At 39.3% G+C, this 16,360-nt stretch overlaps 1 protein-coding gene across 2 annotated transcripts in view; it reads right to left on the reverse strand.

Moving 5' to 3' along the window:
- Positions 1-461: 461 nt before the first annotated feature.
- Positions 462-16,360, reverse strand: part of UBE2E2 (ubiquitin conjugating enzyme E2 E2) — a 256,519-nt gene continuing 240,620 nt past the window's right edge. For both annotated transcript variants that reach the window (XM_079795639.1, XM_079795640.1), the window contains exon 6: positions 462-1,313. In XM_079795639.1, the coding sequence (XP_079651765.1) occupies positions 1,216-1,313 (98 nt within the window). In that variant the 3' untranslated portion in view covers positions 462-1,215. The remainder of the gene's footprint in view (positions 1,314-16,360) is intronic.

The following is a 16,360-nucleotide window of genomic DNA, read 5'->3' on the forward strand; positions in this document are numbered from 1 at the left end:
TGATACAGTTGAGTTTACTTCTTTCACTAGAATTACGGAGAAAAAAACAAAACCAAAATGCAAGGGCAATCACTATAAGAATTTTAGGAGAAAAAAGAGAGATAAGTAAGTTCAAAAGTGGTCAAACACAATGATCAGCTCTGACTTCCCTCTCACGAGACGGCTATTTTTGGAGTCACATATTATAATTTTTGGGTAAAGAAGGTTTTAACAGAAAGGATGTCCATGAGAAAGTAATGCCCAGCCAATATGTAAAGCGATAGTGATCGGAAACAACCATAAAATCATCAGGCTATTGACAGCTGGAGAAATTCCACATGCTGAGCGACTCAATTACAAAGAAATATTAGGGGTGTGAGATGAAAAGTACACTTGAACCTGTAATTGAATTAGATAAGCCTTGCTGTGTGTGGGGCTGTGCTGGTCACCAGGAGACAAAGCAGAGGCCAGGCTACCACGAGAGCGTTTACCAGCCACAGTGATTTATTGAGTGCTTTAATAATACAAGTGTACATCAACTGATCCACAGTCCAAAGTGGCAGGTCCCTAAGAAATTTACAAGCACTTTAAGTAAATCAAAATACTTATTATTTTGTTCAATCCAACAGTCTTCTGCGTGGGGGACAGAAGGCTAGTGATAAACAGGGTCTCAGTAATGCACAGTGATTGTGATTGAAGCTTTTGTACAAAAACTTGTTCCCAGTAGCATGCACCCACCAATAAAGACTTCAGTACAAAAAAATTAACCCTAAGCACTACATTTAAGTAGAAACGAGATATAATTCTGAATTCGTGTTTTCCCGAAGATCACATAAAAGAAAAAAATTAAAATAAAACAAACAACAACAAAAAACAAAACCACACAGTAATACAAAGCTTTGTAAGAAAGCTCTTACTATTACAGATATCAACATTGTTTGCACTGAAAATAAAGTTCCCATCCACAAGGAGGTGGGAAAAAGAACCCAAATCTTTCAAGTTAACAGAAATTAAAAAGGGAACACAACCGGGAGGAAGGAGATGGGTGGAGGGGGGGAAAGCAAAGGAAAGCAGGAAGAGGAAAGAGGGAGAAGGGGGAAGGATGACATACCACCACAAAATGGTTCAAAGTTTAACAAAAATAAGGAAGTAAGAACCGAGGTCCGGAGGGGCGGGTGGGCTATTGATGCACTTGGTGAATGTGCTTGCACAGGTCCGGCGGGCGGCAGCGCGGCCCTATGTGGCATACCGCTTGGTCCACTGTCTGGCCATCCGGTCGTGCTCCGCTCTGTTGGTCATGTACTGCGTGGCAATGCTGCCTACCAGAGGGTCAGCTGGAAAGGAAGCAGAGGCAGGGTCAGTAAGTGCCAGCACCTCTTCCGCTTTCAAAGTCGGGGAAGAGGAGGGGTGTCTGGGGTAGGAGGTGGGGGTGTGGTGAGGGCCGGCAGGGAGGAGCTGAGCAGCTGCTGCTCTAGCCTGGAACAGTGACCTGCAAATGACCTGCCACTGACAGACCACATTGCACACCGGCCGCTCCAAGAATCACCCACCTGTGCTTTCACTGATACCTCTTGTGACGTTTCTGTACAACTCTAATTCTCCCCGTCCCTACCACGTGGTTCTCACCCTCCTCCTCCTCTGATTTCAAGTGGACATTTCACTGAGAAAATACAGGTGTGCTGTGAAGGGGAAACTCCAGGGACCTTGATGAGATAACCCTTGGGAGGTTTGGATACCTTGGCAGCTTCTTTCCCTGGGGTTCCAACCCTGGCGGTGGCAGCACTTATCCCTGGCCACCTGCACTGAAGGAGCCAGTGAGGCCCAATGGTGTGTGTGTGTGTGTGTGTGTGTGTGTGTGTGTGTGTGTAGATAGTCCACTTCTCTCCCCACATACGGGAATACCAAAATCCACACAGCTCTTTACTACAAAAACACTGATCAATGTTAATACTAGTTAACACTGTAACATATGAACTCGATAAAACCCGAGGGAGCTGACACAGGGGCGGAAGCACAAGGAGGGTAAGTCACTTCCCAGGGCAGAGCAAGCGGTGGAGCAGGGCCCTTAACCACAGGATTCTTGGGAGAGAGCTCTCCACACAGACAGAATCAACATTTAAAAAAAAAAAATCAAAGAAAAAGAAGTAATTTAGGTTTCTGGAGATTCCAGAATCCACCCCTTTACCTCTATTCTTTAATTTTACTCTTTCCCTGATTAAAAAAAAAAAAAGTATTGTTAACATTTTGACATATCTTCCTAGATTTTTCTAAATATACAATTTAATAAAGATCACCTTATAGTTTCCTTTTGTAATCATTTAATTAAAAATCACTATATGTTGAATAACTTTATATCAAAAATTATAGTCCTAGCTCATCATTTTTATAATTTATCTGAATTAATAACCAATTTCCTATTTAGACATTTGGGTTCTTTCCAATCATTTTGCTTTATAAACCCTGCTGTGAAGAACACTACTGTGCATGAGACTTGGCAAATTTATGCAACTCTTACATCGGTTTAAAGTATAAATGAAGAAATAAAAGTATAAAATGAAGCTATTTAAAAATCATGTGTTATTAATCAAATAGTTCTTAATGCTAAAATTTTTTACTGAATAGAAGAAAGTTAAGACTGCAAATAACAGCTAGAACCTATGCAATATATGTGTACTCAATAACTATCACAGTGAATTTAATGGAGTAAGAAGCTTTTGTGTAGTGTATTTATAATTATAAACCTAAGTAAGGTGGAATCTTATTATGAGATTTCATATTTCATGGCTACAGACATGTTATATGAAATAACAGTCTCTAAACATATTAATCGACCTTATTCCTTTCACAATTTCTTCCTAAGAAAGAAGGAAAAATTTCCCATCATTTTGGGTTTCTAGATTACTACTACTTTCTTCCCCAGTTATAATCAATCTTTGAGATTATCACCCATCAATCTTCCTCCTTTTTACCACAGAAAATCCAGAAAGTTCATCAGTGCAAATGGATACTTAAGTCTCCTACAATTTCTGCCAAGGCCATGAGCGCACATGCCTAGGTTATCAAGGGCCTGGTAAAGCCCAAGGAGGTCAAGCCCAAGATCCCAGAGGGCAGCAGCCAAAAGCTCAATCAACTTGCCTACACTGCTCACCTCAAGCTTGGGAAACATGCGCATGCCCACATTGCCAAGGTCCTCAGACTCTGTCGGCCAGAGTCCAAGGCCACTGCTTAAACTGTAGCTCTGGTTCAGCCTCCCAAAGGTGTCCAGGCCTCCATGAAGAGTCTGTTCACTGCAGATACTGATACTGACAGAAAAGGACTTGGTAATAACCAATGGCTACTGGCAGAGAAAGCAGCACATCCAATGATTGTGTGAAGCAGCAAATTAATGTAAAAATATTAGAAAGCAAAATGTAAGGGCAAAAATCTTATGCTTGCTTCTTATTCAAAAAGCATTTGCTTTAAGCACTGCCCACAGTTGCAGTTGGTGGAAATGCTTTAAAGACACTGTACTGTCACCATCGCCAAATCTTTAAGTCCAGGAGTTGAGGAGATAAGTCTTTTTTTAAAAAAATATATTTTTATTGATTTTAGAGAAGAAAGGAGAGGGAGAAAGAGAGAGAAACATCAATGATGAGAGAGAATCATTGATTGGCTACCTCCTGCATGCCCCACACTGGGGATTAAGCCCGAAACCCAGGCATGGACCCTTGACTAGAATTGAACCCAAGACCCTTCAGTCTGCAGGCCGATGCTCTATCCACTAAGCCAAACTGGCTAGGGCTGAAGACATCTATTTAAATATTTTGAATGTGCTGTGCAAAGGAGCCACCTAGCAGCTAGCAGTGCTGAGAAGTAACACTGCTATACCATAATGATAAACTTTAAAAAGTATCAGATTTAAAAGTTATATTACTTAAATTCTTAAAATTTAATATCTACTCTTGTATCTCAGAAGATCACTTTATTATGGGAACATTCATCCTTGCCTTAGGCTGTTCATTGATTTAAAACTTTTTTTGTTGTTGTTAATCTTCACCTGAGGTCATTAAAAAAATTTTTTTTTTATTGATTTCAGAGAGGAAGAGAGAGGGAGAGAGAGATGGAAACATCAATGATAAGAGAGAATCATTGATTGGCTGCCTCCCACACATCCCGCACTGGGGATCGAGCCTACAACCCAGACACGTGCCCTTGACCAGAATCAAACCTGAGACCCTTCAGTCCCCAGTATGATGCTCTATCCACTGAGCCAAACCGGCTAGGGCCTGAGGTCCTTTTTTTCCATTGCTTTTTTTCAGAGAGAGTAGAAGGGAGGGATTTGCTGTATTTTCTGGTTTGATGTCATGCTTATTTATAAAGGCCCTCTCCATCCAAGCTAGTATTTTAGAAATACTCCTCTATAGTTACATATAGTAGCTTTTATGTGCAATGTTAGCTTTCTCATACACAAGGTTCCTATACATATCTGGACTTGATTCTTCACTTGATATTCTTTCAATAGGTTAATTTGTCGTGTGCATTGTATTCCTCCTGCTTTCCCCTATAGTCTTATAGTTTGTTTTGCTATCTGGTAGGGTAAGTTCTTGCTCTTCCCAATTCCTTTCGTTCACTACAATTTTATTTGGAGAACCCTAATCTCGATGAGGTTAATTAAGACTTGGAGCAATTAAAGCTATTTCACCCCAGGGTTATAGGAATCTCATGTCTCTTTGAAGAACATTATCAAGATTTAGAAGATCTGAATTCCTCTGGGTCTACTAATTAAAAATCAAGTGAGTAGGACAAAGTTAAGGTTTTTGCATTTTGGAATGTAGGGAAACCTGACTTCTAATTATAGGCCTAATCCAAACCAGAAAGATTAAGTACCCTGAAAAGACACACACAAACACACACACATATATAGTACATATATAATATTTGTAAAATACTTTATATATGTGTGTGTGTGTGTGTGTGTGTGTGTATATATATATATATATACACATGTATATATATATATAAAGTAATTTAGGGAGAAAGTTTCATGTCTATGATTTAAACCAAACGATGGACATTATGAAACTGGATTTAAATTTGAGAGTGCTAAATAAAACTGCATACAAGTCTAGCAAGATATGCTGTTACTCAAGAATAACTGGTAGCTAAAAGAGGTATCAAGTACCCCAAATTCTAAAAAGACATTAATACCTCCTCAAGACTTATTAAGAGAAGATGAGCAGGCTCTGACAGCCCCAGAGGCCTGTTCTAAGATATGGAAAAGGGGAGAAAGCTTTGTGGGAACACGGAGTTCCCACCCGGGAGTGTGGTGTGTTGGGTGCAGCTTCCCTGTCTTCCCTCCTCCCACCAACACTAAAACGGGGAGAGAAGAACTTTTCCCTCTCCAAGTGATGTGTGGAGGGCACGGAGACTCCCTGCAAGGAGACTCCAGCGTCTTTCGTGGCTGGAGACTTAAACTAGATATGAGCTGCTTAGGCAGCTGACCTGCTGATTTAACCCTTGACAATGACAGAGAGAGAGAGAGAGAGAGAGAGAGAGAGAGAGAGAGAGAGAGAGAGAGAGTCCAACTATCCTGCTATCTCTTCAGTCCTATCAAGAAGGCAGCTTCCAGTGGAGGGGACCCCAGTAGCTACGAGGCTTAGGAGCATGCTGGGTGAGGGGCAGCGGTATTCTTGAGCCAGCTGGTTAGCCAATTTTTAAATTTTTAGGAATTTAAACACAGCCATTATTAAAATTTAGTTATATAAAGTTACTGTGAAATAATTTATAAAAAGGTAACAAATACTTAAACTTCATTCCTTAATTATTTTACTATTATCTGCATGGTAGAAAAGAACAGCGTGCTACTGTGCATCGTAGCCCAATTATGCATTCAGTAATGTCATGTACGTAGCTGGAATTGGCAAATGCTACAAATTAGGATTTAATTTATTTTTGTTGCCTGAAGTTAAGAAAGTGATGGAAAAATGCTAATAAAGCAGATTAAACTAAAAAAATGTATCATGTTGAGAGTTCTTACATTTTGAATAGCATAAAAATTGAAGAATATATTCTTCCAGTATTTGGAACTATTATATGATTCAGCAAAGAATTTGCTCATGACATTGACTAACAAGTGAAGTTCCAACATTTTTCTTCTTTGTTTCACTTTTGTCTTAGTTCTTAATTTAAATGAAAATATCACCCAACATTCATGTTAAAACCACACCACTTATTTGTCCGCTGCAACAAGATGAATACATATAAGTTTTAGCAAAAATCATTGAAAGTCTTCTGGGAGAATTAAATGGCTACATGGGAGTTGCATTAGAGTATCGTATGTTTTATTTGGGTACTACACATCAGAAACACGTATAATAAATTAATGTATGTACATATTCACATATCACCACGCCATACCTGCCCCCAGAGAGTATTAAGCATTTTACTAGTATACCACAGGGGAAGGGGTTAGTCCAGGAGGTTGTGTCTCCCACTTCAGGGAACTGGAAAGGGAACTCTCCACACTCCCCAATCTGAAGCAGCATTTTGACACCTGTCACCCAGAAGGCATGGATGGCACGGGGAGGATGGCATGATGGCAGGGGGAACTAGGTAAAGGAACTCTGTTCTTATCCAGTACCTAGCTCCTACTATAAGGAAATTAGATTAAAATCCGGTATAAGACAGGAGTTTAAAAATAAACCACACTGATCTTCTAATAACTGTACGTGGCCTGAACGCTGTGAGATCCGCTAAATATTGTTAAGGGACAGAAAAGCAAGATTCAACAAAACATGGCCTAAGGCAGTGACTGGAGAAAATGAAAACCATTCCATATGAATGCCTCCGGAGTCGAGATCACTCAATAAACAATAAAAATACACTGGCTATGACCTAAAGTATATTGTTGATCAATTATTTTTAAAACTTAAAAAACTCATCCTATAAACCTACATAGCAGTGATATGTATATTAAATCAATGTGTTTTTAAACATAAAGCAATCTGTTAGAATAGATTCATCTAAAGAACAGCACAGATGGTACATTCCTATTGAGAAGCTATTGGATTGCGATTCTAGGCTTAGGTAAGCAATAATTCCTAATGAACGTAGAAAATATCCTTACATTGGAGGACTTGAGATACCAGAGATTCACAGATTACTTTCCCCAAAATACCACTGCAAAAAGCTGTGGCTGCAGGAAGTAGGAAAGAGTCAAAGATGCCAAGACATCAAAACGAGATATTTTTTTAAAAGCAGCTTTGCCCGGCTGGTGTGGCTGAGTGGTTGAGTGTCAACCTATGAACCTATGAACCAGGAGGTCAAGGTTTGATTCCAGGTCAGGGCACATGCCCAGGTTGCAGGCTCGATCCCCATGGGGTGTGCATGAGGCAGCTGATCAATGATTCTCTCTCATCACTGATGTTTCTCTCTCTCCCTCTCCCTTCCTCTCTAAAATCAATAAAAATATATTGAAAAAATAAAAAGCAGCTCTATTGAGATATAATTCACATACCATACAATTTATCTACTCAATAATGCATATACCGCAGTGGTTTTTGGTACATTCACAGTTATGCAACCATCCGCACAATCCATTTTGGAATGTTTTCATCATCCCCAAAAGAAACCTTGCACCTATTAAGCAGTTACTCTCCAGCTCTCCAAATCCCCCACCCTAGGTATACAGAAATTTATTTATTTACTTTCTGTCTCTGTATATTTGTCTATTCTGGACATTTCACATAAATGGACCCATACAACATGTGGTCTTTTGAGACTAGCTTCTTTCACTGAACATTATGTTTTCAAGGCTCACCCAGGTTGTAGCATGCATCAGTACTTCACCCCCCCCCCTTTTTAATATTTTTATTTTTTCAAATATATTTTTATTGATTTCAGAAAGGAAGGGAGAGGAAGAGGTAGAAACATCAATGAGAGAGAGAATCATTGATTGGCTGCCTCCTGCAGGTCCCCCACCGGGGGTCGAGCCCGCAATCCGGCATGTGTCCTTGACCAGAATTCAACTCGGGACCCTTCAGTCCGCAGGCCAATGATCTATCCACTGAGCCAAACTGGTAGGGCCTTCATCCCCCCCCCTTTTTTATTTTGCAAAATAATATTCTATAGTATGAATATACCACATAATGCTAACCCATTCATCAGCTGGTGACATGTGGTTTGTTTTCACTTCCTGGCTATTATGAGTAATGCTGCCAGGAACATTTGTGTACAAGGTTTGCATGGACATGTTTTCACTTCTCTTGGGTATATATACCTAGGAGTGGAGTTACTTGATCATATGGTAACCATGCTTAACCATTAGAGGAACTGCCAAAGTGCTGTCCAAAGAGGCTGCACCTGTTTATATGCCCACTAGCAATGTGTGAGGGTTCCAACTCTCCACATCCTCACCTACACGTTATCTAACGACACCAGATTTTAAAGAGAGAATAGTTTATGCCCCATTGGCCTATGCTGACCAGGTACCCAGGTTTTTGTTCTGTTTTTTAAATATAAGGTATTCTCTACTAACATTTGTTCCTGCCAATCATGGAAAATAATTCTCTTATTGGAGTATTTTTCTCATGGTGTCTGGCTATGAGACCAGAAATCATCCTGATCCTCTTTCCTGTACTTTCAGCCCTGACTGAAATAAAAATGACAACAATAATCTAACAAGACTTGTTTGTAATGCACACCTTTTCTTCAAAATTAAAAAAATAATTTTTATTTTACAGTTCTTAAATGTAATCCATCCACTACAAACTGCTATCTAATTTATTAATTTTCCCCTCAAATAGTCTTTTTTGCCCACACCCCTATTCAGTAGCTAGGAGTGGGACAGGAGATGGTTTTGAGAGTGGAGGTGCATACAGCAGTCATGCCTTAGATATCACATGTGTCCACACTCTGAATCTGGACCTAAGTCCAGAGATATACTAGTAAATACCCAGGTCAGAGCCAGAGCTGGACAAGAATCTCAGTGGTTTCAGTTTACTAGATCACTCCGCGGCCTCTGGTGCTGAAAATCTGTGGTGAGGCTGCCTGGTGAGTCACATGGATGCGGTCCACACTGAGGAATGACTTTCCACGGAAGGTGCGGGCTTTGATTTGGGCTGAGGCCTTGCTCTTCTCCTCTCTTCCGAAAGGGATGTTGCTGAATCCTCTGCTGAACCTGACTGTTACCGAGGAGGGCACTGAGCACTCTGCCTGCTGACTCTCCCCTCTCCTGAGGGCATCGCAAACCCAGCCGTGTCTGTGGCACTGTGGCTGGACATTCAGTAAGTGTTTAATAAATGAATTAATGAGTCATCAGACCCACTGGTCAGGGATGGGATTTAGTTTGTAGGTGGTATCAGGTTCCTGGGATGGACATCCTTCCTCCTTCCCATGCCCGTGCCCAAACGACATTCACACCGACAGTGTAGGACCAGCAGCTCTCCTAGTCACTGACTTGAGATGGGAAGCATTTGGGCAGCCCCAGTGCCCATGTTTTTGTGGCTTAATATTGAGCTATATCTGCTAAACAAGAGAATATGAGCGATTTTCTAAAAGTGATGTCTTGCTTTGTCTTCAACCTTCACTGCTATCTTCTTTTAGTGCTTGAAGTTTTCAATCCTTATAATTTATAGATTGCTATATTTAGTATATATTGGGTAGTTTCCTGTTTTAGTTCAGACATCACACCTAAACTTGAACCTCTGTTGTTTTAACCTCTTGGGCAACACGATCCACCACCAGACCACACGTGGTCCATATACACTGCTTCTCCCCTACTTCTGCTTCAGCAACGTGGGCAGATCTATTTCTAGGATTCGAACTCTTCCTATATCCTTCTGATATAGGTGAAGAACTATGTCCAAATAAATTCTAATATGTCAGAGGTGGTAAATTATGAACCTTGTTTGCCATTTTTTCTGCTAGCAGAAAATGGGAGATGGCTTAGTGGGTTGACAGGACCGTTAACCGACCGGGTACCATGAACTGACTAAACAATATGCACTGGTCTTGAAATGCATCCTTCTTGTTCACCTCAACTGGCCTGGACCTTTGCGGGGGACCAGGCACAGCCAGGCTCACACAGTTCCTAGTGATGCTGTCACAGGTTAGGAAACCAGTCCTGACTCCCAAACAGTCTGAGGCCCTTCTGTTCTTCTTCCTCTTTATGGGCTCTGTCCCTCTTACCCAGACCATCAAAACACCTTCCTGAATGTCTCCCTGTCTTCATGCTCTCCACACTCAGATGAACTAAGCTTTTTAGTCTCTAAGGACATAAACCTGGTCATGCAAGGTCCAAGTCCCTCTCTCAAAACCTTCTATTCCCCTCACCCCACCCCCAGATCCTCAGTGGCAAAGGCCAATTATGAATATAGATACATTTTTGCCAATAACCTATCTATGTTTCAGATGCTTTTTACCCATTAAATTACTTTTCAATACCCTTAATCAAACTTTTATCTACAATAGAGGCTATTCTAAAGTCCCATCCTCCTCTTTAGTTCTTACTATTAATGGAGGAAATAGAAATTTTCAAAAGAGGCAAACATGTTAAAGTGAGAGAACACTATAACATAGACTAGTGTGAAATCATTGTTCAGAAACAAAGATTCTTGATGCTCACTAAGTGTCAAGTGTTGACATTAAAATAATGCCTCAATATGAACTGGTTTCCATTTTAATAGCCTCATGAGCAATAACTCCTGACAAGTTGGGCAGCCTACATGGTCATTCTAGGCTTCCCTAGGGAGAGCAATCTCTGGGGAAGAAGAAAATGAAACCACTGATCTCATGAGGGGGTTCTTAAAACACAAAAAGGAGGAAAGAAAAAAGGTGGCTGGAGCCCCTGCCAAAGTAATCTTCATACACATTATTAACTCCTTTAAAATAATGCTGGACGATTTAGGCCGAATCATCTCATCTTGTATGTGAGAGGGGGGAAAGGATCAAACTGCTTATTGTGGGATTTTCTTAATCGGCATTTTAAACTGGATTTTAAACCGTTTCAGAGTTAAGCCAACTTCTCTCTGGCAGATGGCCCCTCTAACCTCCTAGGGTGGAAATCCCAATCTTCCGCTTCCTGCTGCTTCCCTAAGTAGGCCTTTGATTACTCTTAACAAGCCTTGTTGCACTTGCCTCTGTAACCTGTTGACCTTTCTTACCTTTATACTGCTCAGCTCAGCTGCAAGCCTCTCAATCTCACTTAAGAAAAAAGAAAAAAGAAAGAAAAGAAAAAAGCCAGGCCTATTTGGGGACAAGGACATACATCAAAACTCTTCAACTTTCTCACTCATCACAAGACTATAGTAATTCAAAGTTGGCTTCTCTCTGATTGCACAGCAACTATGTGACGTAGGGGAAATCTAGCTTGTATCTGGGTGCCTCCCTCCCCATTTGGCTAATTCCCTGGCGTATTTCCCTCCCCAACACAGATCTTTCTCTCCCAAAAGAAGAGAGATCAGTTTCATATACCTAATGTGCCATCTTTTGCAGAGGTATGTACATTTTCTTTTCTTTTTTTTATGTGGCTCAGGCATGAAACAGCTCTGGCCACTGACACAGGCATCAAGCTAGGATGAACTAAGGACTGTATATCTGCTTTCCCCGGATTGATATAATAGCAACACCACCAATCAGGTGTCTCCTTGCCCACTGCCAGGGGGGGAGATATGTACATTTTCAAAGAGAACTATAGAGACCACACTTAGCACAAATAAACTACCAAAATAACTGGAATGAAAGAGTATGTATATAATTTAGTTGTGTCTTGTGACTAGGAGAAATTCTGGGTTCTTCAAATCACTTGGCTGAAAGCCACCTTGCACTCTGCTACGCGTACCCAGTACATTGTAATGCACAATGGTATCTTTTCTAAGCCTGGTTTTGATTATTACTGTGCTAAGCCCTTCTTCATGGAAATTTGGCCCTCACTGATGATTTAGCCTTTCAAATGACATTTTAAAAATGTTTTTATTGACTTTTAGAGAGAGAGGAAGGGAGAGGGATAGAAACATCGATAAGAGAAACATTGATCGGCTGCCTCCTGCACTGGGGACTGAGTCTGAAACCTGGGCATGTGCCCAGACCAGGAATTGAACGGGGGGCCTCTTGGTTCATGGGTTGATGCTCAATCACTGAGCCACACCAGCCAGGCTCAAATGACATTTTAACACATTGCGGACCAATAGTTTTATTACTAGCTCTACCCAGTGGCCAGGTAAGTTTCTATTGAATGAGTACAAAAAACATTTTACATAAATGTTAAAGGCACACTTTAAAACTAAATACCCATTGCATTTTGAAGTTATTTATTACATGTTCTTACAAGCTAATAGCTTTTTAAAGAATTCTCGTGATTGGCCACAAGCCTTAGAACAGAAAACACGAGAATTCTCATGATCTGTCCGCAATATGTTAATGAGACCACATCCACTATTTGCATGAGCAATGACTATATTTTCATTTGCAAGTTAGGACCAACAGGTACCTATAGATCTGTACATATTTAAATTACTTAGTCTAGCCCGGCCAGTGCTTGAGCGTTGACCTCTGAAGGTGATGGTACGATTCCCGGTCAGGGCATATGCCTGGGTTGTGGGTTGATCCCGATTGTGGGGCATGCAGGAGGCAGCTGATCAATGATTCTCTCTCATCATTGATATTTCTACCTTTCCCTTCCTCTCTGAAATAAAAAAATATATATATATATTTTAAAAAATACATAAATTGCTCCGTATAAAATCATAAAAATCAGTAATAAATAAAAATAATATGGGAGAACTATTCCTATAAAGATAACAAAAGAATTAATCATCAGCGTTTAACTTCATTACAGGTTATTTCTAATGTACATGCTGCCAAGCTACTGTGGTGTTAACTGCCATGCTAAATATTTTATCCAGACTTAAAAATTCTTATTGGAATGAAGAGTGGATATTGTGCTGTTAATTCATATTATACTAAAAAAAGAAGAAAAAAAAAAGAAAGAAAAAGGGGAAGGATGTATAAACTGCTTATGGCAGGACAGACAGATGGGGCCTGCTGGTATTAAACACAACTATCTCTTATTTCTGGAAGCAAGTAATTAAATTTTAAAACCGGAAATGAAAATTAGCTCAGTAATTTAAACCCAATTCTCATTTGTACTAAGTTCAGATCTCTAGTCTAGTCGCACATGATATCTGACACAGAAAGACCCCCCGGTAATCTAGTGTAAGGGTGACAGGTCATAGTTAAGGCTGATTACAAGGCAGTAAAAACAGAATTTTAATGCATTCCATGCCCAATGGCTCTTCGGGATTGCCTTCGCCTAGGTGCACGGTTGTATTAACAAGCCAGCCCTCAATTTATAATCAAGTTATAAACCAAAATAGAAACAAATTAATTGTTTCTCTAGAGACAACAGAAGAATAAAACTTTAGTGCTTAATTTCATTAGCTGGTTATTTTTAATCTGTCAAAACTAAAGTCCATGGAATTCAATATGTTCATCCCATACCTACAGTAAATCATTACATTATGCTCTGTTGAGACTTCATTTTTCTGATGATTTATTTGACTGATCTAATTTATTTGACTGATCTCATTAGGAAATGGTACTTAATAACCTATCATGAGAGTAAAGGCTGTCTATAAAAATTTAGTTTTAGCGCTTGAACTGGTCAATAAATAACATTTAGATGAGCAGATTTTAGTGAAAATAAGTGCTAAAACATGCAAACCAGGGTGCTCATACTAGATGGGCAATATCCAGCAGATAGATGCTTGGTAACTGTCATATTTAGAAAGTTGGTACACACCATCCCTCCCATCCCTCCTACAATATACTACAAGTTAGATTAAGGGTGAAATTCTATAAATTAACCACAGGTGAGCCCACTTTAGGGCAAATCTGCTGATGAGCAGTTACCTTGAACCTCCTTTTCTTGAAGACTGATTTCAGGATGGTCCAAACATCATCTGGACTCATTACTAGATTTGCTTTTAAGTAACTCTGAGACTCAAGCTTCAAACTGAAAACATTTATGTATATGCTGATAGATAAATTGTGTGTGTGTGTGTGTGTGTGTGTGTGTGTGTGTGTGTGTGTATGTGTCTACTTAGGTGCATAAAAAAGTGCGGGGCAGAGGAGGAGCAATAGTAAAGTAAAATACCGTTTGCATACTTGCATTGATCTGGGCTTTCACACCATACTTACAGAATAAAAGACATTGAGCAATGTACTTTTGAGGTCTGAGAATGAACGTGCAGATCAGACATGCTAAGTTTGAAACTAGCCCAAAGTCATGGTGAAATACTTTGGCAACCAGGTTTTGTTAGGGCATCAAGCTGCTAGTGGCTTTGGAAGACATATCTGATTAGGTGGAACCAACACTTGCCCAGCTACTATTGTTGACATTCCTTTGATAAAACGATCTATAATATGACCTTCAGGGGATATCACCCCAGAGAATAACAATGAGAAATGCAGTAAGACAACCATTTTGACACGCTCCTCTCAAGACACAGACTGACCTAGTGTGTTGATGTCAAGAGAAACAAAAAGCTAGACTGACTTTCTAATGGAATTTGTCAGATTCCTATAAACTCCAAGGAAGGCTACTTAAGCCTCGTTTGTGGACAAGGGGGTAGAAAAATACAGTGTCAGAGCAACTTGCTAATAAAGAATTGATAACTAACCTTTTGAAAAACTTATGGATGAGGTCTGCTATGCTCTTTATCTTTGAAAAATTGAGTAAATGATTAGGAAGCTGAATCCCATCAATTGCATAAAGCACATTACTGATAGGTAAAGAAAGGAATAATTTTACATAACATACCAATTCTGTGTGCAATATTTCAGAATCAGAATGTTAGCATGTTTTAAAATCATGCAGGCCTTTTATGAGTTAATTTAAAATATATATTTTGATGGTATAGAAGAAATGTTGGATTCCTGAGATATATATGCTTAAGCCATGTACGTGACATAAAGGATAAAATTCTAAACCATAAGTTTGTATGACATATTCAAGGGTAATCCTTGACTTCATAATAACGTAAGTAACATTATTTTATTACTTAAGTAATAACATAATAACTTAAGTAATGCACATCACACTGGTTTTGTCTTAACTTTAGGATCAGCTGGTTTTTAATACATCAATTAAAAAAATTCTAATCTGCTTTCATGTTTATTTTTTAGTATTTTCGGGTACAGCTTTTGAGAAAGTTGCCTCATGTCTAAAATCTATTAATGATTTAGAAAAAACAAAACAGGAATGGAAGAGACATTTAGAAAATCAAACCATTTTCTTCAGAAACAAATGTCCAATTTTAAATGGTTAATTTACAATCCATTTCACAAGCTGTATCAATTCATTCATGTAAATGGTAGATTAAAAATCATTAACCAAAACAAAGGTCCCATGACTATGGCTACCAGCATACCCATACTTCGATAAAGAACTAAAAAAACTGCTTTCCAAAAAATTGGAAAACTGCTTTACTCCAAGCCCACAAGTTGTATGTCTTTGTAGTTATCCCTTATCCACCCTAAAAAATTTACAAATATAAAGTTTATAATATCATTGGTTCTTGATGTAGAATTGTGTTTTACGAAAGTATGACCAAAGGTTTTTATCATTCCATAAAAAGAAAATGTAGAATATTTTGGGCTATATTAACAATGGAAACATCTCAAGTAATTTATTGATTTTATCTTACTTATGGGCCATAGGCTAACTTTATGACTGATACACAAAAGAACACTCCTGAAATCATCTTCAACTTGGATCTGTAAGACCCTCGGGCAGATATAATAAAGGTGTTCATGAATCAACAGGAAAATGTTTATTAAAACTGATAAAGAACTTTCTCTTTACATTTAAAATTTTTATATGAAAAAATACTATTAATACACTTTGAAAAATTCATTTTGTTATAGAACGACCAACTCTTATGGCAACACGTAAGTAATGCTAAAGCAAGATATCCTCTATTTGGGAAGTTAAAAGACTGGCTGGAAATAGCAGGGGATGGGGGAACACAGGCTGCTAGGTTTTAGTCAAACTAGAGGTCAATGTTTTTCTGGATGATTTACGGCCATAGCCTTGAATGGTAGTTGAAGAGCATTTCAGACTGTGCTTGCATTCACGGGTGAAAGCTGAGGGAGAGATGAGGGCAGCTAATAGAGATGCCACAAAACCTCACATTTTTAAAAGTTCAAAAGTGCCATTTGTAAAATAAACAGTGGTCCAGATTCTGTTCACAATGAAGGAGCTGGGACTGCTGATTGTGCAGACTCTGAGCTGAGCAGTGGACACACACACACACACACACACACACACACACACACACACACGTAGTTTTCCTCGTGAGAACTCCTGACTACTTAGTTTTTGGAATTGTAGAAATGTTCAAAC

This window comes from Cnephaeus nilssonii (genome assembly GCF_951640355.1).
Source record: "Cnephaeus nilssonii genome assembly, chromosome: 17".
NCBI lineage: Eukaryota > Metazoa > Chordata > Mammalia > Chiroptera > Vespertilionidae > Cnephaeus > Cnephaeus nilssonii.